The sequence below is a fragment of the Saccopteryx leptura genome, chromosome 13 (assembly GCF_036850995.1).
Source record: "Saccopteryx leptura isolate mSacLep1 chromosome 13, mSacLep1_pri_phased_curated, whole genome shotgun sequence".
Lineage (NCBI taxonomy): Eukaryota > Metazoa > Chordata > Mammalia > Chiroptera > Emballonuridae > Saccopteryx > Saccopteryx leptura.
In genome coordinates, this window is record NC_089515.1 from 14,982,951 (window position 1) to 15,010,199 (window position 27,249).

A 27,249-nucleotide genomic window follows, 5' to 3' on the forward strand; every position below is an offset into this window, starting at 1 on the left:
GGGGACAGCAAGGCCGGCTCGCTCCCTTTCCTTTGCGTCCGTCCTGCGTCCCTTGGTCTTCCAAGACAAGGACGCTCCTTTCCTTGGGTGTAGGGAGAGAACCCCTCACCGGAGGGTCTTGTGACCTGCTTCAGGGGGAAATTTAGAGAGAGTCCTTCTAGTACCTGTGTTCCTCAGATTCCTTCAGCTCAACATATTCAATATGCCAAAGTGCCCTATGTTGGGGTTACACGTCATATCAAGAGCCACTTGCCATTCCTTGCATATTCTTTAGAAAATTTTTTATTCTTTTGTATTTTTCCAAAATTAGAAGCGGGGAGGCAGTCAGACAGACTCCTGCATGCGCCCCACCGGGATCCACCCGGCATGCCCACCAGGGGGCGATGCTCTACTCATCTGGGGCGTTGCTCTGTTGCAGCTGGAGCCATTCTAGCATCTTAAGTGGAACCATGGAGCCATCCTCAGTGCCAGGGCCAACTTTGCTCCAATGAAGCCTTGGCTGCGGGAGGGGAAGAGAGAGATAGAGAGGAAGGAGAGGGGGAAGGGTGGAGAAGCAGATGGGTGCTTCTCCTGTGTGCTCTGAGCAGGAATTGAACTCGGGACCTCCACATGCTGGGCCAACCGGCCAGGGCTTGCATATTCTTTTTATGTCACTCCATTTGATTCATGCAAGATGGTCTTTATTGAGAGAAGCATCTTCCCCAAGGCTGCAAGGGCACTGTGACACTGTGAATGGCGTTTTACAGATGTGTTTCCCGACTGCCAGCCGGGCAAGACCATCAAGCACTGCAGAAATGCACAGCACTTACAGTCTTACTTTTCTTTCTGTCTTTTCTTTTTTTTGCCCAGCGCCTTTATAAAGCGTCCGGGGAGGACGCGAGGCACCAGTACACAATGACTCTGGGTCTGCCCGAGTTCGCCCGTGCGAAGACCAACGCGGCCAATCTGAGTGACGTAAGCCCTTCTTGTTGCTGAGGTTCAAGCACGCTCCAAAGCCACGTGTGTCTGTGGTGTGGTCGAACGGTAACCCCTCTGGCACTCACAGAAACTTAAAAAAATATGTGTCTTTTAGATGCTTAGGTTATATATACTTTTCGCAAATGTGTTGCCTATGTAATGTGTCAGTGCCCATGACAGTGAGTGTGCTAATGAGATTTTTTTTGCCAAATAGAAATCGATTTTTTTGCTTGTCAGAAATCGATTTTGGAGTGCTGTGCTACACAGAATGAACTGGGTAGCCTTTGTTCGTTGATTCATGTAAGTTTTTTTTTTTTTTTTTTGGTTAAAAAAATCTACATGTGTTTCTATTGTAGGCAAAATACAAGGAATCTTGGCATAATCTCCGTGCTCAGGGCTACAAGCTGACAATAGATGCTCTCCCCTTCCAGGCTGCTCGGGTCTCTGGAGATAGAGCCAGTGATGTGAGTTGAATGATATGACCTTCCGTCTTGCCTAATTCCTGTTAACTTTATGTAAAACAATGCCTACCGCTGATTTCCCCGAATTAAAGCGAATCTATCATCATGTGAGACAGGATGTCACCTGCAGAACCTATTAGTTATGAATGAGGTCCTTTGACAGAAGGGAGGGAGAGGGAGCTTTTTTTGTTAATCAGAAGCTAAATTCAGGCAAAGGTCTCCGGCAGGAAGGAGAGGACGGTTTAGTTCTAATGGCAGCGTCTACAGAACCACCCGCCTGGAACGTGTGAGCTGCCTGTTTTCTAACTCCACCCGGAACCAGAAAGAAAACTCGCGACAGAAACTGTCACACAGCCCCCACGCGTCCCGCGCTCGGCTCTGTCGTTTCTCAACGCTGGCCCTGGGGTTTGCTGGTTGTGTTCATTCCGCCACAGTGTCGCTAGCGTCCGTAGCTTTGGGACATGAAGGTGACTTTCTCTTTCCCACACACAAATCACAGAAAATGTGGGCTTCAAATAAATGGGTCCTGTCTTTTGCCAAGTGCAAATGGATAAAGCACACTTTTTTTAAATTAAATTTTTTTTTTTTTTTTTTTACCATTTCTGAAAATCTCCTTTGGCCACAGGACAAGTAGAGGGAGCAGGGCCCTAGCTTTGGTTCTGAGGATCTGGTTGTAATTAGGCAGGAAGGATGGAGGGATGTTTTAATTGTCCACCCTCCCAGGCCAGCCTCACTGTGGTTTTCCTTATAATCATCACCCCCAGTGTAAGGACGGGCAGTGTTTTTCTAGGGTCTGCAACGAAAACGCATGGATGGAGCTTCAGCAGGCCGAGAGCCGGGCCCTGACCGGCTGGTCCTCCCTTCCAGTTTCTCTACAGACATGACTTCGTGAAGGAGCGAGGGAGGCTGATCGGGGTGCGGAGTGTCAGCGACGACCCCCGGCTCCAGCACTGCCGGCGGATGGGCCAGCTGCAGAGCGAGCATCACTACAGGAGGGAGGCAGCGGGCTGCCAAACAGAGTACCACCTGCCCATGGACATGGTGCACCTGGTCCACGCCAGGAAGGCCCAGGCCCTGGCCAGCGACCGTGACTACAGGACACGGTGCCACAAGTTCACGGCGCTGCCCGAGGACCTGAAGATGGCCTGGGCCAAGAGAGCTCATGCCCTGCAGAGTGAGGTGAGGCAGGGGGGCACTTCTGTGTTTTAAAGATGGTGTCACATGGGAGAGGTCGAAGCAGGACTGGCCCCAGGACCCACAGTTTATACCATCCTGCTATTCCGGAGGGAGCCCATTATGGGGGAGTCCTGCTTCCTACAGCTCAGATGCAGACTCTGAGGCCCAGAAAGAGGAGGTCCCCCCCGCCCCGAGCAAGGGCACCAAGCAGGCTGGTGAGTAGCACCAGCCCCGCCCAGGTCACAGCGAATGTTCTAGACTCAGCTCCTTTAGAGTCCGTCCCATGCCCCTCCAAGCCTCAGGTCCTCAGCTGGGATATGATAATTATGGTGATGTTTTGTGGTCGGCACTTCTGGGCTTGGCACCCGCCGTGTCTCTAGACACTGGGACATGTCCAGTGGAAGGCGCTGTCATTTTTGAGCATAACCCACCAGACTGTTGTCACATTAACCCTCATCATCCTCATTGGGATTTCTCAATGCTGGCACCTTTGATGTTTGGGGTTGGATAATTCTGGTAGCATCCCGGCCTCTGCCCACTAGACACCAATAGCACTCCTTCTCAAGACAATAAAAAATGTCTTAAAATATTGCCAGATGTACCAGGGGTTAAAATTGCACCCGACTGTGAGTCCAGGTCTCAGTTGACACCTGGCCTATATGAAGCACTCAGCACGGTACCAGGTCCACAGAATCACACCAACAGGCATTAGTGATTTTCATTACATTCTCTACACCAAGCCTTCCGATCCTGGTGGCCCTCAGGTGACGACTGCTCTTAGCTGAGCAGTGGCACAGACAGAGAATTCCAAACACACAATCGATGATTAGTTACGGCACAGTGGTTGAATGAGTGGTGATCTAGCTATTAGTACCTCTTCCTGGAACTACAGGACTGCGTTCGTTCACCAGTAAGTTGAGTGTGGAGCAGGGTGAGCCCATCGGTTCCCCCACAGAGGATGTTGTGACTGAAGCATGGTCCAAGTTCCACTCAGAAAAGCCTTTCTCATGCTAGAAGGCCACCCTGAGGCCCCCAAGTACAGCTCAGAGAGTGACTCGGGGGCTCTGTCAATGCCTTATTCATGGCAGGAGGGGAGAGAACCCCTCCTGGGCAGGACAGTCCCCTGAGGAAGATACAGAGGCCCCCTGGGAGAGGTGAGGGGGGCCAAGCTGGGACCCTGAAGATGTGCCTTAGAAGCCCAGCTTTGTCATCTCCTGGCTGTGTGGCCCTGAGCAGTCCCTTCCCGGTCTAGACCTCATCTCTCCATCACCAATGCAGAGACTTCTACTTTGATTGGTAATCTCAGATTTCAGGTGTCACTGGCAAATGTTTGCAAAATGGTAACATCAACATAGTGCCATATCTTTATTTTACTAAATAAGGAGATAAAAACCTCAACAGCACCTCAAGCTACCATTTATATCATGGCTATTTATGAAAAGAAAGGCTATTTGAACTAAAACTATAAGAAAAACAGTCTAAAAAGAAGAGCCCTTCCCAAGAACTGGTAATTGGTAAACCTTAGGGTAATGTTTTACAAACCAGGGCACGTATGAAAGCTTTGAGTGCTGAGAATTTACCATATTATGCCTCATGCATCGTTTTTTAATGTTCAAATATGTTAATCTGGGGTTCTGGATTCCACGATGCTGTGGGCAGTAGACCCCACAATGTGTGGAACACTGAACTCTGGGCCAGGCATTTGTTTAAATACCATCTCATTTAAGATCTAGGTGGTACTAGTATTATACCCGTTTTACAGATGCAGCAGCTAAGGCACCTACAGTCTGGAGTAACTTGCCCAGGGTCACAAGCAGGCAGGAAAATGACTCACCCAAGACCATACAGAGAGTAAGAGGCCAAGCGTCTCCGGGCTCTGCGTTCAGTTCAGGAGCTCGGTGGCTGGGTTAGGAAACCGGGGTGCTTTAGCTCCTGAGGGTTCTCTGAGGGCTTCCCGGTGTGGTATGCCTAGAGGACAGTGGCTGGTGGCGTTTCCGAGCCTCTGGACAATCATTTGAACATCACCATTGTCCCGTAGACGGAAATAAGAACTCCTCCTTTGCAGAATGGTGTATGAACAGAACACAGAAATGAGTCTAAAGCAAGGGACATCTTAGGCAAGGGAGTGATTATAATGATTCCTTATCGATCTGACAACTAGACCCTACCCCTGGCCACCTCCTGGGTGCAGCTGTAAACATGCTCCTGTTAGAAATTAGGAACTGAAACATGCAATTTGTGCATTTGCAACACAGTCCTCTGAAACAAGCGTGCCAGGAAGCCCCATGCGTGGAATCTACAGGTGGCTCCCAGGCCCTCAACGTATGCAAGGGAAAAATTGTGAGGCTGCCATTTGAGGACGCCAAGTTCTGCCGGACAGCTGGAGAAGGTCTCCTGTTATCTCCGAGTCCTTCTTCAGACCCATCTCTGGCTAGCTGCTCCTTCCAGACTCCCCTCCACTCTCCCCCTCTTTTATCATGAAGTCTGGGGCAAGGGTGTTGTTTTTAGGGTCCGCGTGAATAGTCAAAGCTGGGCCAGGAGCTGAAATATTAATAGACCATCCATTTATAAGGGAGTCGGAGGCGCAGTCAGATCTTTGGGGAAGCCGCATCTTGCTTTCTGACTCACCTGCGATTGTACTGTTCAGCTCAACAAAAGGCGAGTTGAAAGAACGCTCCTCACTTCATCTCGCCTATGAAAGGAGCAGGGCCCGGCTGTGAAGAGGCCCTGTAGGATTATTCTCTCTAACTTAGAAATTTATCCAATTTTCTCTGTTCTTTATCAGAGTGGAAGGCAAAAGCTTTGCCGGTGTAGACCGAAAGATCGCGGTCTAAAAAGCAATGACTGACTGACACGGGGTTTTGAAACCTGCTACTGGACCCGAGTGATGTTCTCCTGCGCCAGTTGGAAAACAGAGTCGAATTTGCACGGGGGTATTAACCAGCAGACAGTAGATCAGAAACGGGCCCTCTTTGAGGCTGGCTGTGAGGAGCGCCGTGAACCCTGAAATGAAAGAACGCTAAAAGGCTGCGAGGCCGCTCTCTGCAGCGATACTTAGCGCTACAGCTGAGCTGATATCTAAATTAGAGAAAGGGGATCAACTTTGTTTAGATCCAAATTTCAGATTTCCTTGGAGAGTCTTTTTCTAAGTCTTTAAAAATGCCTAATTTCCATAAAGAGACGGAGAAAAAGCATGCTTGCGGCTGTCTGATCACAGGTCGTGGTGGGCAGATCAAGGAGCCGAGTGGTAAGATTGAAGGTTTTAGGAGACCCCCCAATCAGACCAGTTGTCTTAAAGCACCACTTATTTTTCACCGGGAACAGTGCTGTAGTTTTAATCTCCTGAGCCCTTAATATAAAAAGAAAAGGAAAAGGCTTAGCCCATTTTTGCAATATAAGCAAATTGTGCATATCAAGAGGAGGTAAACTGAGGCACAGAAAGATTTTTTTTTTAATAGCTTTCCCACGATTAGCCGTCTGTATCTAAGTTTGTTCCAGTTTCCAGAGTCCTGCTGTCATTGTCGTCCCCTCACCCCCCGACTTGCCCGACTACCCCAAGGGGAGAAGAAATCTAGTGTATGGAGTGGTGTTTGCCCCTGAATACTCTCAGGTGTTCTTGGGAGAGCAGAGTGGTTGTTATGACCTTCAGGCATCACAGAGAGAAACTGAGTCATGTATTGCTAAAATGATTTGGTTCAAGTCGCAGCAGGTTTGATCTGGAGTTCAAAGCACTTTCCTCAACTGAACTGTGGAAACGTTTCCATTTAGGCAGCTGGTCAGTCACGTGGCCACCAGAGTGAAAATCCATGGGGGCGGTGCTTGGCCTTGAGCGTGTCAGCTCTTCCTTTAAGTGGTCATTTGCATAGGTCATTACCCTCTGCTTCCAATCCTGCCAGTGCGCTGGTGGGGTTCTGGGTGTACCTGACGTACGCCCGACCCGTTACTTAATTCCTGGCAGAGTGCACAAATTCAAACAACTTCATGACATGCAGAATGCGTTCTGAATGAAGATGTCAAAATGTTGTGCTGGAGTGTTATGACTCGTGCCCCGCCAGGGTTAGACACCCCCCTGATGAAAGCCAATGGTTTTCTTTCTGCAGCTGCGCTACAAGTCGGACCTGATGGGCATGAAGGGCACAGGATGGCTGGCGCTGAGCTCCCCACAGATAGAGAGCGCGAAGAAGGCTGGAGAACTCATCAGCGAGGTACCATCCAGCAGCCTCGTCCACGATCGCAGCCTCGCCTTAATTTCCTTCTGAAGAGGGAACCTGCTTATGGGATGGAGCTCCCAGGAGGACCTCGTAGTCACTGGACTCCCAATGTTCTTGCGGGGCTGTTTGCCACCAAATCCCAAAATAGAACAAGCTTTCTCTCCAAATAAATTCTTTGCTGAGGAGTTAAAGATGCATTCCAAATTGGGCAGTGAGGGATGGAAGATGCACTGGCAGGTTCTCAATAGATACAAAATGAACAATTACGATCTAAACTGGCCCGTTATTTTCATGGGGCGGGGCACCGAACTTGCCACTCACCTACTGAGTTTACTCAGAGTGTCCGGAGTCCCAGGGTTCTCTGATTGCAGACAGTGTTAAAAGCTGCCCAGGGTTAGTTCCATTAACTGAACTCCACTGTTTGATGGCTGTGGATTCTTGCCCTGGGATCCCCTCCAGGGGGGCTCTGCCTTCTCCAGTTTCTTAATAACAGACCTTGCTTGGGTAGGGTCCCAGCAGGGCCACGTTGATGCTGAATCTGCCCTTTGCTGAATTCCTTGGGATGAGCTCTGGTGTGTTGCAGCCTCCTTTTTTTAGGAGTGTGAATGCTTATAAAATGTTCCTTATCGCAGAGGCAGCTTGGGTCTCTTCTGTGTTCTCGCTCTGCGCACACCAAGAAGAGAGCCTTGTTTTCCAATCATGTCATTGGCATATTTGGGACTGATACCAGGTGGGGGTCAAGCTGCATCCAGAAAAAAATGCATGATGCTCGACTGTATGTATGAATCTTTGTCTTCCTCTTACAGACCAAATACCGCAACAAACCAGACAGTATCAAGTTCACCTCGGTGGTTGACTCCCCGGACCTGGTCCATGCCAAAAACAGCTACATGCACTGCAGCGAGGTGGGTGTTTTCTGATCATTCATTGCGGGCACACCACGGTGGGCACTGAATCTCAGTAGTCAGCAATGACCAACACGGTCTCCCAACGGGATAAGATGTGAGTGAAACCCTTCCACCCACCTTCTGGATGTTCCTGGGCTGGTAACTTAATCTCTTTTAACTTCAGTCCCCTTATTAGACAGGAGGGTAACGACAGTAACCGTTTCCTAAAATGAAGTGGATTCTATGATGAGGATTAAATAAATAAAAGTATGTGCAGTTTTTAGCAAATATCTGGAACATAGTTAAGTCCTCAGTGAATGTCCCTTATGATGGTTTGGTTTATAATCATAACAATAATAACACTAAATAGTACTGACAATCCTTTCCCAGATACTATTAATAGATCAGACACATCTTAATTGTTGATAGCCAGTAATGGAATTAGAAGCGTAACATAACCCAGTTAGAAAAGAAAGAACAGCTGTATTGAAGGCTCCTTTCTGCTTTACTCTCTGTATGAGTTAGCCCCGTTTCCTCTCGCCTGTATTTATTTCAAAGAATAGGAAGTTACATATTATTTCTCTGAATTGGTCAAAGGTTTCATTTCTGTACATACAGCGACCAAGTCGCGCCGTCTTCGCGCGGAAGCCAACTGCAGTTCTGTTCACGCTGGCAAAGACCAAACTGAATTTAGGAAAGGATTGGGAATATTAAATATTAAATTCTCCTCTCTGAAGATAAATGAGACCCTGGTGCTTCTTAAAACTGTTTGCAGTTCTTAAATCGCAGCTCTAAAATTAGCAGCTAAGATACAGATTGAGCTTTAAAATTGCGTCTTGCTGGGGCCCAGATAACTAGGAAAACTTTACTTTTCAGAGCACGTGTGGAAGGAAGTATTTCATAATAAGAAGACTAATTAGCTACGGTCTCATTTTATTAATGTTAAATAACAAAGGCGTTGGGGCATCTTATTAGTAGTAAAAAGCTTGAATACCGCTCAGCTGCAGGGAGCCTCAGAAGTATCCTCACCTCTTATTGTGCTTGTAAAGCACGCAGGTGTAGCCCACCAATTTGCAGCAGCCCTTGATGAAAAGGATCTCTTTAAAAGCAGCCAGCGCACCTGGCCCGACCAGGTGGGCGCTCCAGCGCTGGGCGGTTTCTGCAGGGCGCCCCCTACATGTAGGCTGGGCTCGGTCCCTTTGCTGGGCACTTGAGTAGGGAGGGGCAGGAACGGAGAGCAGCCGGCTTCCTGCCTGTGCAGTCAGCAAGTGTAGCTCTGCGTTGACCACGAGCCTGTCTTACCTGCAGCGCCTGTACAGGTCGGGGGACGCGGAATCCCTGCACAGATACACCCTGCTCCCCGACCACCCCGACTTCACCAGAGCCCGCCTCAACGCACTGCACCTGAGCGACGTAAGTCAGTGGGCCCTGCGGTGCGTGGTGGGCAGGGGTGGTGCCTGCTCCTGTCCAGTGAGCGGTGCCCGGACTGCATTTTAATTGTTCAAAACAGGAGCCCTAGGAAGTAGGACGTGGGACAGGAAGAACAGTGGACTGAGAGTGGGACAGACTACATGTGCGACTTTAAGTCACTTTCCCCGCTGGGCCTCAGTTTCCTCAACTGTAAAATGGGGATGGAGCTGAGCTAATGAAGCCTGTGGTTCCATCCAGCACTCACATTCTGGTTCTAGACATGGCTAGGAAGACCGCGGCGGTGCGCGGGGTCACAGGCCGAGGAGTGGGCCCTGGCTCTGGCAGGTGGAGCCACTGCTCTGTTAGCTTCCTGGACACCCCTCCTTAGCCATTCAGCGGGTGACTCTGGAGAAACAGTGGCGCTGTCTCATCCCGCCGCTTGGAAGGATGCCACCATTGTGGCCCATCAGGTCCAAATACAACTTGCTCCTTTGTGCCAGGGGCTGTGGCCTCCCACACTTCAGTTTCCTTTGGATGTGTGCCCTTTGCGTGCATAACCAAGACGCTGTTGCCTAAACCCGGGCTTGTCGTTAGCAGGGGCTGGAGACCCCCGGTTGTAATAGAATAGGCGGCCGCTCAGCCCGCGAGGCTGTGATCCTGGGATAACAGGTAGCCAGGCGGCAGAATCAAAAGATGCTGTCAGATCAGAATAACACAGGCTGAGTGTGTCGGCCTGGGGCTGCGCTGGGCCTCCCCCAGCCGGCCATTCTTCCCTCCCCAGCCTGGCCATTGTGTCCTGGGGCTCCGTGCAGATGAACAGCTGCTCCCTCTCACCCCAGAGGTGGCTGCCTGGCAGGGGTTGGCGAGAGGCGCCTTCTAGTTAGCGTGTATGTTAGTTTGTTGCGTTTGTAAAGCCCGGTGGGAGCCCACGCGGTGAATGCGACGGTGCTTTGTAAATACGAGTTAATATGACCATTTGAGGCTTTTGAGGGACGCGCGAGGGATAATTTTAGAACAGCAGCTCTGATGGGCTGACCTCCATCTGGGGAAGCGGGACCTCCCCTACAGCCGAGTTCGAACAAAACATCCGTCTCATTAATGCTTCAAGGATGGGGGAGGCCAGGCCTCTGGGTGAGGAGCTATTGGAGGCCCACACAGTCCTAGAAACTGGGATAAGACTGCCAGTCCAGGTGGGTCCCAGCTTAAGGAGGACAGCCACCCCCGGGCTGGTGACAGTAGCATCTTTCCTCTCACAAGAGACGCCCATCTACAGAGTCCCGGAGCTGAAATTAGCCACCAGGGCACGCGGACATGGAGAACTCATGAACCTCTTTTGAAAGCGCACTTCTTTGGGGGAGGGGGGTGTTAGAATACGCACAATTGGATCAAGTGCTCTGTGCGGAGGATGTAGAGGAAAAGTGACCTTCCTGGGCAAAGAAAGCCATTGAGATGTGTAAGGCAGCCGAAATAACTAAAAATCAAATGACTCTAATGTGTGAGGATGAGGACAAAACTGTGCCCACTGCGATAAAGAAGAGGAACGCCCAGGGTTCCAAATCAAAGAGCCTACGGAATCTAAAGACTCCCAGTGGCAAGGCAGAAGCCTCAGCAGAATAAAAACTCAGGGAGGAAGTGGTGACCATCAAGCAAATAGCATCCAGGGAGAAGTGACCAGGAGAAAAAGGGGGAACCCCAATCTGGGTCACGCTCTACTTGACCCTCAGTTACAGAAGCTCGGAAGCTGGGGTGCCCTGGACACCAAAGTGGGGTGATGCTGGAGTTCGATGCTGTGTAAAGTTTGGTGTCATTACCTAACCTGCAGTTTGGTGTTGGACCAGACTCTGATTAGGAAGGCGCCAACCCCTCTCTAGGAAATGATACGGGTTTGACTCTAGATGCTTCTCTGATATTTGTGGGATCCTCCAAACAGGAATCACACAAAGCTAACGGGGATTGGCCCATCTGTCGTTTAGTGAATGCCCCTCCCCTTCTCTATGTCTCCCAGTCCTGCCTGCTAAACTCAACAGGCACCTGGCAAATCTAACCACTGGGGCCCTGTGTGCCACCCACTAATTAGCTGATTACCCCGGTGATTTTCAGTTCTGTATTTCAAGACCGTTGATCATAGTAGGCACTTGGCTCCTGCTTTGTGGTGTGAGATGTTGGGAGTTGGAAGCTACAATGCAGGAGAAGATGAACAGCAGGACACAAAACGGATCACCCCCACCATGCTTGGCCCAAGCGTGGGACTTCGTGGTCCCCTCTAGTTCTATCACCTGCTGTAGGGTGGGTGATGTTCTTATCTTTTTATCTGCCACTGCTCTTCTGCTCAATCCCCCTCCCCCAATCTCCTGCAGAAGGAAGCCCCAGCCTTGACCTCTATTTCCAAGTGACAAAGGTGAAGGTCTTAAGGGCACCCCTGACCTGCTGTGGCTCACGGAAGGAGCAAGCCACCGACAGCATCGGTGCTGTGCTGCTTCAGCTGTCTCCCTTCTCTGTGGCGGGATGAAGGCCGGGCCCTCCACTGGGCTTGCCAGAGGGCTCCTTTCACGGAGCCATCCCCTTATCCTGAAAAAAAAAATATTAGCCACATGAAGGCACAGGAGATTTTGATGCCTCTGTCGGTGATGTGGCTTTACCTGAGGATGAAGGGGTTGTGATTGTGGACTCCTGGAGGGCATATGAGAACAACTTGAAAAGGGAAAGAAATGAAAGAGGAAGATGTGAAATCCATAGGTCAGGAACTTGGTCAGCTTCGTGATAATCAGTTTAACTTAGGTGAAGGCGGCTCTTCTTCCACTCAGTGCGGGCACCATGGGTACATATGGGATGCAGCCTGCTTCCTAGTGATGGGGTGGCATTGCATCAGAGGGGGCGAAGGGGCCCCTGGGAAGTCAGTGGAGCTAATGAATATATGCGTACCAGGACCCATGGAAGAGCACTTTCAGCAGGTGGGAAGACAGAGTTCTTGAACTTTGAGTTCTGGCATCTAGAAACTGTAAACCTGTGGCCCTTAAAGTGAATGCGAACACAGGAGAGGGGGCGGGGCCTCTGGGTCCAAGGGGGTGTGGCCAATGGTCCAGACCCACAATAGCAGGTTCCTCAGGTTGTGCCTAGAGCTGAGGCCCTTGGTGGCCAGCCCCACTAATCCCAGAGTGGAGGAAGCCCCAGCATGGACATGGGGCATGGGCTCTGCCATTCTGGGCACTAACAAGGTGAGGGGTTGTGTTTAGAAACTGTTTCTGCTGAGAACCAGCAACATGGTAGATGTGGAGTTACTCCCTGCTCACTCATTTCTTTGTTTTTCTCGTCTAGAAAGTCTACAGAAACTCTTGGGAACAGACCCGGGCTGGTGCCTATGACTTCAGGCTGGATGCCATCCCGTTCCAGACTGCCCGGGCGTCCAGGGAGATCGCCAGTGATGTAAGACCCCGCGTCCTCTCTCTCTCTCTCTCTGTCACCGAGAGGTTTCTCTCTGGTTCTCCCAGGTCTTTTGAAAGGCAAACCATCTGGAACCAAAATTGAACAACTATTCCAAATGAAAGAGAAAATAAATAGGCCTTATCTTCTAGAGGTCAATTAACACATGACTGATCTGCTGATCTGTCCTCAAAGGACTTCTTTTAGCTAACGTGCAGGGTGATGGGGTAGAACGAGATTGGATTTTTGCCCTTGATTGACTTGAGTTCAGGTCCCAGCTCAGTCACTTAGGAATTGGCTCTGTGGTCTTGAGCGAGTATCTTAAATTCTCTGAATTCATATTTCTGTGTCTTTGAAATAGGGAATCTAATACTTGTCTACAAGGATGGACGTAGGAAAGAAAATGAAGTGGTTTAGAGTGTTATCACATAACAGGTGTTGAAACATGGCAGCTGTAATTATGAGAGAGGTGGGCACTGTGGCTAGACACGTGATCACTTACAAACGGCCAGTTCCTGGTCCACAGTGAGATATGTATGAAAATCAAGAGCAAGTGTGTAGAAAGATCTTCAGCAGTTAGACATGTGACATCCATGCATGTGACCTGTGGACCCACCCTGTTGAGCGTGGGGGAGGCCAGTTTGGATGTTTTCAAATGCATGTTGTACTACTACTATGCCACTGATCACACGCAGTAGGACCACATATTGGGCTCTGATGGATTGAATATTAAAAAAGCAAACTAAAAAGAATGCCATCCTTCACCGTAGATGGCTTGAGGAGCACTGGCTGGGGCCCCTCAAAGTTGGGAAGAACCAGTGGAAAAGGGGCTGCTGAGCAAATGTGGTTCTCTGCCTGTGGGATCATGAATCACAGCAGCGAGTGTACCAGCAGCCACCACTCAGTGCCAGACATGAAGCGAGTCCCCCATGTCCCGGAATCTCCTAACGTTCCACGGGGTGAAGATTCATCCTCCTATTTTATCAGATGGGGACACTGAGGCTCAGAGAGACTCCGTAACTGGCCCAAGGCCAGGCAGCTAGGAGGTGGCAGAAGGGGGACACAAGTGTGGGTCTACCTGAATGAGATGCTGTGCCCCTAACGCACTGCAGAACTCCTGCTGAGAACCCTGAAGGGGAGAGGTGGGCCCCCCGTGACTCACCTCTGCTCTTCCGCCCCGCAGTTCCGGTACAGAGAGGCCTTCCTGCGGGATCGGGGCCTGCAGATCGGGTACCGCAGCGCCAGGGACGACCCGAGGATGAGGCATGTCCTCAGCGTCGGCCGACTCCAGAGTGACAATGAGTACAAGAAGGACTTTGCTAAGAGCCGGTCCCAGTTCCACAGCCGCCCAGACCAGCCCGGCTTCCTCCAGGCCAAGAAGAGCCAGCAGCTGGCCAGCGACGTGGGCTACAGGCAGCCCCTGCCCCAGCCCACCTGCGACCCGGAGCAGCTGGGCCTGAAGCATGCGCAGAAGGTCCACCAGCTGCAGAGCGACGTGAGCTGCCCCCACCCCCCGGCCGAGGCGCTTCCTCCGGCGCCCCTTCCAAAGAGATGGCTGTACCCCACACTCGTGTCACCTCTGGGAGCACCCAGACTGAGATTGAATCCAGGACACCTCATGCATCGGTTCCTGGAGAAATGATAACGATAACTGCTATTAATCCAGTTCCTCCTCTGGGCCAGGCTGTGGTGTCACCTGCCTTCCAAACATTCTGCCATGTGGCCCTCACAATAACCCCCTTATCCCCCCATTTTACGGATGAGGAAACTGAGGCTTAGAGACATTAAGTAACTTACTCAAGATTCCACTGCAAATAAGTGGCAGACCTGAGACATGAACCCCACTTGGTTTGATGTGAGAGCCCCAAGCTCTTTTTTTAATTGAATTTATTGGGGTGGCGCTGGTTCACAAAATCATACAGGTTTCAGGTGTACATCGCCTGCACATCCTGCACCCGCGGCCCCAAGCAAAGTCTCTCTCCGTCCCCATTCCTGCCCCCCATGCCCATCTCCACCTACCCTGACTCCCCTTTCTTCCAGCTGTCACCACAGTGTTGTCTATGTGATTGATACATATATATGTTCTCGGTTTGTTTTTTTCTTCTTAATTCCTTTACCTTCCTTCATCCAGCCCCCACCCCGCCCCTGGCAGCTGTCCGTGTACCCCTGCCTCTGTTCTGTTTTGTCCGTCAGTTCATTTTGTTGATTAGATTCTACATATAGGTGAGATCAGTCACATGGTACTTGTCTTTCTCTGACCAGAGAGCCCAAACTCTTGACTGTGATGCGGGACTGTTTCTAAGGGATCTCAGTAGTTACCCAACCAGCCCTTGCACTTGCCCTCTGGGAGGAAACTGAAGCCCAGAGAAGGGCAGTGACTTCCCTAAGGTCACAGAGCAAGTGAAGGCAGGAGCTCAGACTTGAACCAGGTCTCCCCATCCACCGCCCCCATTGCTCCTTTCTTCACCTGAAGGGAACCATGCAAGGGACAGCGACGAGCTGGCCAGGCTCACAGCACATTGGGCCGGGCCGGGTCCTCAGTGTCAGGGAGCTCGTGCCCAAGATGAGTTTGCTCCTCTTGTCATTATTTTACTGACAAACACACAGCTGCCATCTCACAGCCTATCTGTCCTGGGACCAAACTATCCCCAAACCTGCTGACATATTCCTCTTTCTTTCCTCCCTCCCCCAAGGTCAAGTACAAATCAGACTTGAACCTGACCAGAGGTATTGGCTGGACCCCTCCTGGCTCCTACAAAGTGGAAATGGCTCGGCGGGCTGCAGAACTGGCCAACGCGAGGGGTCTGGGCCTCCAGGGGGCTTACGTAAGTAGCCAGGTGCCAGCCCGCACTGGTTTGCGAGGCCATGGGGAAAGGCAAGCTCGCTGTGTCTTTTTGAATTTTATTTTTGGCCAAAGGTCAGCTGGCTCTAAAGATGTGTGAGAAGCAGCTCAAGCAAGGTGCCTAATTTCACGGGTCTGAGATGACCAGGTGGATGACTCCCGGGTTAAACTTCCTGCAGGGTTTTCTCTGAAGTCCTAGCCATTAGTTCGGCGGAGATGGACCTGCCGGGGCGACATCAATCCTGGGCCATGGCGGCCCAGGCTAGGCTGCCTGCTTGCTCATTACATTCACAGAAAGGGTCAGGGACTGGCTGGCTCCAACAGTCTGCGTTTTCAACCCTACTTTGTTCAGAAGAGAGACGCCGCCTCTAAATGAGAGACTGGCTCCGCTTCTTTCCCCTGCTTGCCTTGAGGATCCTCTTTCTGAGAGAGGGTGGCGGAGGGGAAGAGGAAGGAGGAAGGTGAATGCTTTCCATGCTCCCGCGGGGCACCTTAGACAGCCTGCCCTATCCTGTGGGAGCGGGCACCTTAGACAGCCTGCCCTATCCTGTGGGAGCGGGCACCTTAGACAGCCTGCCCTATCCTGTGGGAGCGGGCACCTTAGACAGCCTGCCCTATCCTGTGGGAGCATGCACCTTAGACAGCCTGCCCTATCCCGTGGGAGCGGGCACCTTAGACAGCCTGCCCTATCCCGTGGGAGCGGGCACCTTAGACAGCCTGCCCTATCCCGTGGGAGCGGGCACCTTAGACAGCCTGCCCTATCCCGTGGGAGCGGGCACCTTAGACAGCCTGCCCTATCCCGTGGGAGCGGGCACCTTAGACATCCTGCCCTATCCCGTGGGAGTGGGGCACCTTAGACATCCTGCCCTATCCTGTGGGAGTGGGGCACCTTAGACAGCCTGCCCTATCCTGTGGGAGCGGGGCACCTTAGACAGCCTGCCCTATCTTGTGGGAGCGGGCACCTTAGACAGCCTGCCCTATCCTGTGGGAACGGGGCACCTTAGACAGCCTGCCCTATCCTGTGGGAGCCGGTTGGAAGCTTCATTTCCACTCAGCGGGGTCCATTGGGTTTCTGCAGGGCGGGGCGCCGGTTGTGGAGGCTGGAGATCCTCAGAGGGGGGATGTGAACCCAGACGCCGCTGAGATTCTGCACGTCAGGAGGAGGAAGGCTCTGCTGTTGTGAGCAAGTGGTGTGGCCCCGGAGTCACAGGAGAGATGCCGGAGACAGCCTTGGACGGCTCCAGCCCTGGCGAGCTGTTAAAACGGCATGCCTGGCGTGCCCTGACCTGCCTTTAGCCTTTATTAAAATAACAACTCTGTGGAAGCAGACGGAGAATGCTGTGGTTTTTTTTTTTGGTGGGGTTGTTTTTGGTTTTGGTTTTGGTTTTTTGGGGTCCTCTCATACCTGGAAGTGGAGGGCTGGTTCTGCCGTGGACCCTGAGTATCAGGGTGGAGGAATGAAGAGGTCAAGCTGACTCCCCACCCCGATGCTGAGCATTCCGACATCTCACATTTGCTAATGTCTGAGGGGAGGTGGTCAATGAGCCCTGATTTTTTTTTTAGAAGGTGCCATTGTGGGAAGGGAAGCAAACGTAATATATGTCAGGTTGATTCTGTCCTTTGTTGGGTGGCCCAGGTGGGACCATGATGAAATGGGGCAGAGGCTGGTCCAGGACTCCCCAGGCCGGGCAGTTGTGGTCTTTGCTGAGAGCAGAGACACGTCGCTGTGTGGCATCCTGGAGGCTCCAGTGGGCATTCGTCGCTGCCCGTGAGGCCTCGCCTTGACTGGGTGCTTAGGAGGATGGGCTCAAGGTCTGGAAAACACCTTAGGAGCTAGCCCCCCTGCGGATGGTGGCTTTGATCCAATTCAGGAATTTGGTGACTTGGGTGTAGACCCCTGGTTTCTTCCCACATTCTTGGCCCCAGCTGACGATCCCATAGACGTAATAGGTCCCATCCTTCTCACAGGTCAGAGGGCCTCCAGAGTCGCCCTAGGGAGGAAGATGCGTGAGTTCGGCTTTGAGAATCAGAATACCTTGGGAGACGAGACACCCTCACCTCCCTGAGGCGATGCCAGCAGAGGGTGGGATAGGCTGCCCTGGAAAGCGGTGACAAGATCCCTATGACTTCTGAGACGCAAGGCTCTGACAGGAGAGAAGCAAATACCAACCCACGCCCCTGAGTCAGTGTGGGCCTGACAGAGGAGCCATAGGGCGGGGCCACAGCGCCGGGTCACACCCTTATATGAAGCTGGGCCTCAGTTTCTCACATTGTGAATTGTGGATGGCAACAAAACATTCGCCCGTACCCCCAGGGTTCTTGTGAGGGTCCATGTTTGTAAAGCACGTAGTACGGTACCTGGTTCATATTAAACCCCCAGTTAAAGTGGTGAGGGGGAAGATGGCTCTCAACCACACACAACTGCTTACACACTATGACTGACAGGATTGTTAGGGAGCCGTCCCTGCATCGTAGCTACACCTTATGATCTTATTTCCATCTCATAGACTAGGCACCTGAGATTGGACTGAATGTTTGTGGCCCCCCTCTAATTCATATGTTGACGTCTAACTCCAATGTGACGGTATTAAGAGGTGGGGTCTTTGGGAGGTGAAAAGGTCATGAGGGTGGAGCCCTCGCACATAGGATGAGTGCCCTTGTTAAGGGACCCTAGGGAGCTCGTTTGCTCTCTCCACGTGTGAGGACACAAGGAGAGGTCGGTGGTCTGTGACCCGGAAGAGGGTTCTCGCTAGAACCCGACCACACTGGTGCCCTGATCTCAGACTTCCAGCCTCAACTGTGAGAAGTACATTTCTGTGCTAAGCCCCCCCAGGCCACAGTCTTTTGTTGTAGCAGCCCTAGCAGACTAAGCCATCCCGCAATAGATAAAGGACACAAAGTAAAGGACAGAACCACGCTTTAAACCTACAACTGTCTGTTTCCAAAGCCTGCAAGCGAAGCCCTTGAACATTCCTCGGGAACTGAGAGAGCCACTTGCTCCCTCGTCCTCCAGGGGCTGAGGACAATCGCATCCATCTGCCGGTGCCCCTCCCTTTGAGTAAGTGGATATTGATGGCCCCTCGGGAAGGGACAGAGGGTCATGGCAGAGTTCCTACCCGCAGGGAATAACTGTGATTACCCACCACATGGGCTCAAGGCCAGCAGGTTATTGTTGGGTCCCTCACAAGGAGAAGTTAGAATTTGAATGTGGCCATCCTGCGGTAACCAGTTGGGTGCTTTATGAGGACAATAAGCAGGAAATTTAAACTGACGTATTTCTGAGAGTCTGGGAGGGACATTTTTTTCTGTGATGCGACCTCTATAGGGAGAGGGACTGTGGACAGTAGGCTTTGACTTGGGGCAGGGGCTCGAGGTCACTTTTTCACCAGTAGATAAAGCCACTGGTACCCCCCTCTACAGCAGCCTCTGGGTCACTGCAGGCCTCAGCAGCTTGGGGTTCCCAAAGGTCCCAGATGGTGGGGGGTGTCAGGCAGGCCCTAGGTGGGCTGTGTCCGCAGAGCAGCCACTCAGAGAGGCTTAGCTTCTTAAGGCTAAATTGTTTTCTGTTTCACACACGCGCGCGCGCGCGTGCACACATTTAAGTCTCAACGATTTGTTAGTTAGCACTGAGAGTTCTCTGAGCCCCTCATCTGCCCCCTAACCACAGGTCTTCTAGGCCAGGGGTCCCCAAACTTTTTACACAGGGGGCCAGTTCACTGTCCCTCAGACCGTTGGAGGGCCGGACTATAAAAAAAACTATGAACAAATCCCTATGCACACTGCACGTATCTTATTTTAAAGAAAAAAAAAAAAAAAACGGGAACAAATACAATATTTAAAATAAAGAACAAGTAAATTTAAACCAACAAACTGACTAGTATTTCAGTGGGAACTATGGGCCTGCTTTTGGCTAATGAGATGGTCAATGTCCGGTTCCATATTTGTCACTGCTAGCCGTACAAGTGATATGACGCGCTTCCGGAGCCCTGATGCGTGCGTCCCGCGTCACCGAAGTAGTACTGTACGTGAGCGCCACTGCGCTTTGACCACCAATGAAAGAGGTGCCCCTTCTGGAGGTGTGGCGGGGGCCGGATAAATGGCCGCAGGGGGCTGTCGTTTGGGGACCCCTGTTCTAGGCAGCCGCCTGCTCATTGGGATTTCAGACACACTGCTCAGCTCTCAGGCCAGAAGCTCCACCTTCATATGTAAACACAGTGGAGCAAAGTGGCAGAGGCTGAGGTGTCCCGAGACAGGACTGTTCTCATTCCTGCTCTCCCCCTTTCCACGCAGGTGCCAGGGGCCGAGATAACGTCTCTAAGCATCTCTCAAACCGCGATAACAACGTCCCCTTGACCAGAGTGTCATGAATTGAATTAAGCAAGGCAGGCAAAGCGACCACTCGGGTTATTGTGCTGAGTCATCCTGCACTGATTTGGGTTCAGCTTTGGCAGAAGACACATAGGCCTGTGGTTCATGGCAGGTGGGCCGCTGAACCCGCCTCCCGGCCCAGGGCTCCCAGGGCCCCCAGGGCCCGCTGTGCCCGGTGTAAGTTCCCGCCAGCCCCTTCTCCTGGTGCCGCAGGAGTCTCTGACCTGGCAGGAGTCTATCCCAGGCTTCTGAAGGTTCCCTGCACAGATCATGGTCTCGTCGATCGTGTGGTCGTAGAGTCGGCGGGAGTTGCACAGAGTGTTGGAGATCAGCTTGACTTTGGCATCCAGGAGCTGTCGGGACCCTTCCCCTGTGGGGCAGAGAAAAGAGGTTGCCCGTGTGAGGACCAAGATGGCACCCAACCGACCAGAAGCCAGCAGGAGTGAGCGAAGGGTCGCCTGCACTGAGCTCAGGAAGGAAGTTTTTTTTCCAGGAGAGGGGCAGAGAAGTCCCCGCTCTCAAAGCCGGGGCTCTTCGCCTGCAGCCTTCACCATGGCTTTCTGGGTCTTTGATGCTGACCTATCCCAGTGGAGCAGAATCATTCATTTCCTTCTCTGTCTCCCCAACTAGACCGTGGGCTCAGACGGGCAGGGGGGGTGTCTTAAACCATTAATTTCCCATGACTATCAGAGGGTTGGCATATTGAAAATTCTTAATAATGATGAATTTCCCTGGTTGATCGTCTAGACCTGCTTTCCAGAGCAGATGTTTCTTCCCCCAAGGAACCTCTATTCTGTTCAGTCTGCCCGTCAGCATGCTGACGCTGAAAGGCCTACGTGGACTGCAATGAAGATGCCTACAAAATGGGTTAACCCCACATCCAGTTCACCAGAAATCTCCTTTCCCCAATACCTCTGACAAATTTGTACACTACATGTCGCTTTCTTTACGAGTACAGGCCTCTTTGGAGTAATTCTTGCTTTCCATTATTAAGGACATGATTTGTGGGGAAGAGAACTCCATCTTGAGTATTTGAGAAAGACTTGAGATACAGTTCTGAGTGCCATATATTAGAGGATATAATCTTGTCAACTGCTATGAGGAAAGCAACCCTTTGGTTACTTTCTTAGATAAGACCAAATCCTAGGGACAAATCAAGTTTGATTTAACAAAACTTTACAGGCTACCTACTAAGATTAACGCACTGTGGGAGAGGCAAAGAGGGATGAGACCTGACCCTACCTCCCCCCCCCCCCCAAGGGGATGTCTTCATCAATAGCTCTGCAGAAGTCTGTCACCTCCTGTCATCTTGATTCTAAACCTAGGAGGTAGGTATGGTTATTGGAAAACTAAGCCTCAGCTGTCCAAGTGATAAAGCCAAGAATCTCACACATCGGACCCCAAAATTCATCTTCCCAATTTATTCTCTTTGCAGTCCACCTGGGAAAGGTGAAAGGTCCTTATGGGTACAGGGGCAACGTTTGATGAAAGGCAAGGGTCCAGCCAGGGACAGGTGTGGAGATCAGGGAGCACTCCTTGGAGGTGAGGAGAATTCACTGGCAGTCTCTTACTTCTGAGAATACGTTTTGAATTTAACCCCGATTTCAAGTTCAGAACAGTACTAAACTTTGACCCTTTCTTCGCTGGTCAAAGTACCTCACTGGAGTCTCAGGACTCACCTGTTTCTGTCACCCCCCAGCCAGAGATGTGGCACTCGGTCCCAGAGGGAAAGGGACCATCAGGCAAACACACGGTCTTCACATATTTGGACTCCACAGCACAGTGACCACGCACCGGCTTCAGCTTGAGCAGAGCTAGGTGGAGAGAGGAAGGAGAAGTGGGTGACGCTGTCCACTTTGTCAAAGAAGCACCCACTTCAGCTCGATTGGAGGGTGGTTGTAGCAAATCTCCCTGCCCAATGCCTGAGAACTGTCTTCTTCCCTCATTTCATTCTTCTAACTTCCACCTGGGAGGAGTAACACTTCCGGCTGAGAGTAATACCAAGAAATAATAGTTGAATTCGAAATCATTTCTAATCAATTTGAAAAACAAAACAAAACACCAAACAGGCTTTTTTTTGTGTGTGTGTGTGTGTATTTTTCTGAAGTTGGAAACGGGGAGGCAGTCAGACTCTCGCATGCGCCCGACCAGAATCCACCTGGCATGCCCACCAGGGGGCGATGCTCTGCCCATCTGGGGCGTTGCTCTGTTGCAACTAGAACCATTCTAGCATCTGAGGCAGAGGCCATAGAGCCATCCTCAGCGCCCGGGCCAACTTTGCTCCAATGGAGCCTTGGCTGTGGGAGGGGAAGAGAGAGACAGAGAGGAAGGAGAGGGGGAGGGGTGGAGAAGCAGATGGGTGCTTCTCCTGTGTGCCCTGGCCGGGAATTGAACCCGGGACTCCTGCACGCCAGGCCAACGCTCTACCACTGAGCCAACCGGCCAGGGCCCAAACAGGCTTTAAGAAGGAAAAACAGAAAGATTGAAAGAAGGGGGGCAGGGTACCACAGATGGAAAACTGAGCAGCAGGTAGCTTACGTTTATCATTGCCAGTGTGAGGGGTGCATAGGGACACATGCACATGATGTCGCTTAATACGCAGGAAGCTGAGAGTTGTATGTCAGTGCTCCCATTTCACAGAAAAGCAAACTGAGGCTGAGAAGTGAAGCTGGCTAGTAAGTGGGGGAACTGGGATTCAAGGCCGAGCTCTTTGCACAACACAATGCTCCTAGCATCCCTTCTCCTCTGTTTGAGAGTTTGTGCACATTTGTTCACAACACTAACCTTTAAAGAACTAAAAAGTTCTGGAATAAATTCTCTATCTTATAGAGTCTGTGAGGGACAAAACAGAACCAAACCTCAGCTTTTCCTCAGTAAAGAAACCCACCCGGGACAAGACCCACGGAAGATCCGTGCTAGGGGAGACTTGCCAATATCGTTGTAAGGGATCTCATCTCTTTCACGATAGTGGCTGTACTTGACTATCTTCTCCACCCTGAAGGTCTGCTCGTGCAATTCTGTCTTCTTCAAGTCCTGGTCCCCTAGCACCACTCTGAGATTCTTGGCTGTTATGCTGCGGGGGAAGGTCAGATGGTCAGGAACTAGAAATGGTACTTGAGAGCCAAGAGCCAAGCTCTGGCTGTGCTCCTGCTGAGCTGAGTGACCTTTGACAAACGACCGGACCTTCTGCAGCCTTGGAATCCTCATCTGTAATCATCGTCTTGGTCACAGAATTCTGCTGTGTGGTTCAGACGAGACAATAGGAGGATCACTGTTTTATTAATGGAACTGTCTCCAAATGTAAGCTCTAACTTGTGTCCCGTGCTTCCTGGGGGACCTCTCATTCCCCGTGGGTTTTACTGAAGAGCAACCAATTAACATCTTGAAGAAATGTTTTCGGTAGATGCTAATGACTGCGGGTCTGAACTCTCTTGAGGAGTACCTCTAGAACCCCTGAAAAAATTGTTTAATAACAGGGTGGACTGGAAGTCCTTCAAGGTCAGCACCAAAACCCGGGTGATGTGGCACCAGCCCTGGCCATGAACTCAGGGAACTCAGAGGGGGTAGTGATTCTTCAGGCTCCCAGGGGGCTCTGGCTTCTCTGAGCTATTCAGGACGAAAGACACCTGACCTGGGAGGCTCGCTGGTGATGGTATCAGGTGGGAGCATGTTATTATTATATTATTACTTTTTTCTGTCCAGCACAGCACTAAAGAGGTTAAGGAAGCAGGTAGATCTGGGTTCATATCCCATTCACCTACTGACTTACTTAGGCCAGGTGCTAAACTTTCCCAAGACTCAGGGTCCTCATTTATGAAATAAAAGTAACAATCCACTCTTCTACGGCCCAGATATGTACTGAGCACGTTCTCCGTACGAAAGCCTATTCTAGGCACTGGGGACACAGTGATTAATAAAAGACACAAATCCCTGTCCTCTCTCCACCCAGCTGCTGGTAGATTGTTTTGAGGATTAAATGTCATAAATACGTGGAATTCAAAGGTAAGCAAGCATTCTGGATGTGGCAGCTCTTTTTCAACTGGTTTTAAGGAGTTTCGCCCTTGGTTTTAGGGCTTTTTTTTTTTTTTTTTTTTTGTACTTTTCTGAAGCTGGAAACGGGGAGAGACAGTCAGACTCCCGCATGCGCCCTACCGGGATCCACCTGGCACGCCCACCAGGGGCGATGCTCTGCCCACCAGGGGGCGATGCTCTGCCCATCTGGGGCGTTGCTCTGCCGCGACCAGAGCCACTCTAGCGCCTGGGGCAGAGGCCAAGGAGCCATCCCCAGCGCCCGGGCCATCTTTGCTCCAATGGAGCCTTGGCTGCGGGAGGGGAAGAGAGACACAGAGAGGAAGAAGAGGGGGAGGGGTGGAGAAGCAAATGGGCGCTTCTCCTGTGTGCCCTGGCCGGAATCGAACCCAGGTCCCCCGCACGCCAGGCCGACGCTCTACCGCTGAGCCAACCGGCCAGGGCCAGTTTTAGGGCTTTTCGCCCGTGGAGAGCCCCGAATCCGGCCAGGGCTCTGGGGTGCTGTTCAAGAAGGAAGGGGGGCGGACATCCCTATGAGTCAGGTCACCCTGGCCTCTGCCCCCAGTGGCACCTACTCCGTGCAGTGGGCAGCGGTGAGCACCCAGCAGGGGTGGATCAGCACGCCCCCACAGAAGTGGCCCCGGTGCATGAAGGTGGAAAGGGGCAGCGGGGTCTGCAGGGATGCCTGCCACGGGTGCTTGCCCGCCGTGCTCTTAAAGCCTCCGTAGATCCTCTTGATTTTCCTCTCCGTTATCTCAGTCTTCCCGCAGGAGTCAAAGCTCGGAAGCTTGGTCAGGGGCTCCTTGGGGCTTTCCTCTGGGTCAGTGGTGTCTGCGGGACACAAGAAAGACAAATCACATGATTTGCCCTTCCCTTCGGGTCTCCAGAAGGACCCTGTTAGAGGTATGATATGACTCCGAGTCCAGCAGGTTAGCAAGTGTCCAGAGCTAAGAGACTGGTGCACATAAGGTGGGTACGTAGTAGACACAAAATATTTGTTGACTACATGGATTAATATAAAATCTATAAAGTTAACAATGAAGATGTTGCTTTTTCATTCTTACTTTGACATGGATACACATACACAAAGATGTGCGTGTAGAGCTGTCAATCCAACACTGGCTATGTGCTCAGCTATGCATTAATGCACACATATAGTTGGGAGCCATTTTCCATTTAGAGGGAACGTCCAGATGAAGTAGAATGAGGGAAATAAGACACTTGCAGGGGTAACTGTCACACAAAGTGATGTGCTGTCAGGATGGTGCCTGGTTCCATTCCCTGGGGTTTGGAAGGAGGGGAAGATAATACTGTACTTCGGAGATCACAAAGGACTTCCTGGAGGAGGGGTTACTTGAGTTGGTTCTCAAAGAATGGTGGAATATGAACAAGAGCAGAGAGAAATGCAGTAGTGTAGATAAAGATTACCATAAGAGCAAAGGCACAGGGGTGAAACTGCTTGGGGAGCCCATTGATCAGGATGAGAGGGCACATTGTTCCAGATGTGGGTAGAGAGGCGGGCCAGTGCAGTCTGGAAGGGAGACTGAAATGCAGACCATTTTACATCCTGAGAGGCTCTGAGGCCTGGCCGATGTTCAGTCACCCTGGTATACCAGAGCCTGGCACTGCTCCTGGAACATGGCAAACAGGTGATAAATATTTGCTGACTTGAGTACACTGACTTGGAGTCAGGAAACATGAATTTACTGTTGGACCACTGGTCCGAATTTACAAAGGTGTCCAGGCCTAACTCGGCATCCCAAGCGGGGAGCAGAGAATCGGGCAGTTGGGTAGCCACTGGGATGGGGATTGATAAAGCAGATGTGGTGTGAGGACGGGAGGTGGTAGGAACATCTGTCACTACCCAGGCTGCTGGCCAGCGCCCTCCCCCTCCCCCCAGGCTTCTGGCCAGCACCCTTCCCCTCCCCCAGGCTTCTGGCCAGCACCCTCCCCCTCCCCCCAGGCTGCTGGCCAGCACCCTCCCCCTCCCCCCAGGCTTCTGGCCAGCACCCTCCCCCTCCCCCCAGGCTTCTGGCCAGCACCCTTCCCCTCCCCCCAGGCTGCTGGCCAGCGCCCTCCCCCTCCCCCCAGGCTGCTGGCCAGCGCCCTTCCCCTCCCCCCAGGCTGCTGGCCAGCGCCCTTCCCCTCCCCCCAGGCTGCTGGCCAGCGCCCTTCCCCTCCCCCCAGGCTGCTGGCCAGCGCCCTTCCCCTTCCCCCAGGCTTCTGGCCAGCGCCCTTCCCCTCCCCCCAGGCTTCTGGCCAGCCATGGCCTTACCTAGGGCTGTGCAGGCTGAGACATTGCAGTACTCCCATTTCACCCTTGTATTGCTTACTTTAATGAAACACCAGGGCTTTTTGTCTCCATCTGGGTTTCTAAAACAAAACAAAAAAACAAAATCACCCAGGACCAAGCCTTGGTGACCCCACTGGCCCTCATTACAGGACCTTCGGGTAGGAGAGCAACGTATTCTTGCATGGCCCCTGAGACCATCTATCTATTGACTCTGGCATATAAGGGTGGCTATAGTTTTTTTGGCAAAACCTTAACTGCCAGAGGGGAATCCAGTGACCAGGAAGTAGGTCACCAGCCTTGTGCCAATTCCATGGGACACATCAAATTTCAGGAAAAGAAATGAGGTCCTTGTTGAAGATTTCTCTTTGTCAGGAAAATGAAATAGCCATAGGAATGTGGTCAGAGGAGAGCTCTTTGGCTCAAACCTCCAAATTCCATGCTTGGACATTCTTCGAGAAAGGCTGCCAGTGAGGTCCCCCTGAAGATAGCCCTATGAAGGCGAGTGAGAATAGAAGGTCTCTCTTGCTTAATGGAACCTGTTTAGATCCATACAAAGAACTCCTGCCCCCACTATGCAGATCATGAATGGCCTTGGCCTTGGTTGTACAATGAGCAGTGAGAAGAAGCCAATAGAATGGTCTGGAGGCTTGTCATTATTTTTACTTGGGAAAACCTGAACATTCTTGGGGCAGAAACTGTAGTGCTCACCAAACATCCCATTTTCTCCTCTACACTTCCCCCCTGAAGTTACATGGGACCTTATGACTATTTTGGGTCAATGAACAATGTGTGTAGAGATTCTGTGTCATTTCTAGGTTGCAGGAGTAATAAAACTAAACTCAGCTCCATTTTCCCCAATCTCTTCCTTTCTTGGCCTTCTTGGGTATTTGAGTCACTCTGTGGAGCAGAATCCCCACCCACCCACCACCAATCCACACGACACATGTAACATTAGTGAAAAATCAATTTGAATGTCTTCAAGCCACTGGGGTTTGGGGGGCTATTTGTTACAGCAGCATAACTGAGCCGGTCCTGAATATGAAAATCTTCCTAGAAAGAAAGCTGATGAGTTTCAGTGTTCTGTCCCCAAATTCCTAAGCTGGCCCCGGGTAACCTTGAAGCAGGGGAAAGAGACAAACCCACCCTTGTAGTGACAAGCAGCCAAGAGCGAGCGTAGGGAAGAAGGGAGTTTCCA

General features: G+C 51.5%; 3 protein-coding genes across 15 annotated transcripts in view; 1 reads left to right on the top strand and 2 right to left on the bottom strand.

The window, feature by feature from the left end:
* Window positions 1-16,924, top strand: part of NRAP (nebulin related anchoring protein) — a 71,765-nt gene extending 54,841 nt beyond the window's left edge. For 6 of the 13 annotated variants that reach the window (XM_066355221.1, XM_066355229.1, XM_066355230.1 and 3 more), the window contains 9 exons: window positions 850-954; window positions 1,314-1,421; window positions 2,286-2,597; window positions 6,695-6,799; window positions 7,612-7,710; window positions 9,001-9,105; window positions 12,418-12,525; window positions 13,706-14,017; window positions 15,216-15,847. In XM_066355221.1, coding sequence (XP_066211318.1) covers window positions 850-954; window positions 1,314-1,421; window positions 2,286-2,597; window positions 6,695-6,799; window positions 7,612-7,710; window positions 9,001-9,105; window positions 12,418-12,525; window positions 13,706-14,017; window positions 15,216-15,464 — 1,503 coding nt within the window. In that variant the 3' untranslated portion in view covers window positions 15,465-15,847. Of the gene's footprint in view, window positions 1-849; window positions 955-1,313; window positions 1,422-2,285; window positions 2,598-6,694; window positions 6,800-7,611; window positions 7,711-9,000; window positions 9,106-12,417; window positions 12,526-13,705; window positions 14,018-15,215; window positions 15,850-16,442 lie in introns of those variants that run through there. The other 7 variants (XM_066355226.1, XM_066355234.1, XM_066355227.1 and 4 more) reach the window with 3 other exon arrangements.
* The window catches only part of LOC136384718 (hyaluronan-binding protein 2-like), a 137,555-nt gene continuing 126,792 nt past the window's right edge, over window positions 16,487-27,249 (bottom strand). The window contains exon 14 of the mRNA XM_066355236.1: window positions 16,487-16,610. The gene's annotated coding sequence lies outside the window, so the exon portion shown is untranslated. The remainder of the gene's footprint in view (window positions 16,611-27,249) is intronic.
* The window catches only part of HABP2 (hyaluronan binding protein 2), a 35,749-nt gene continuing 25,580 nt past the window's right edge, over window positions 17,081-27,249 (bottom strand). Inside the window, exons 8-13 of the mRNA XM_066355235.1 lie at window positions 26,037-26,134; window positions 24,337-24,592; window positions 22,663-22,805; window positions 21,412-21,546; window positions 19,957-20,102; window positions 17,081-17,355 (exon numbers count right to left, since the gene is read on the bottom strand). Coding sequence (XP_066211332.1) covers window positions 17,191-17,355; window positions 19,957-20,102; window positions 21,412-21,546; window positions 22,663-22,805; window positions 24,337-24,592; window positions 26,037-26,134 — 943 coding nt within the window. The 3' untranslated portion in view covers window positions 17,081-17,190. The remainder of the gene's footprint in view (window positions 17,356-19,956; window positions 20,103-21,411; window positions 21,547-22,662; window positions 22,806-24,336; window positions 24,593-26,036; window positions 26,135-27,249) is intronic.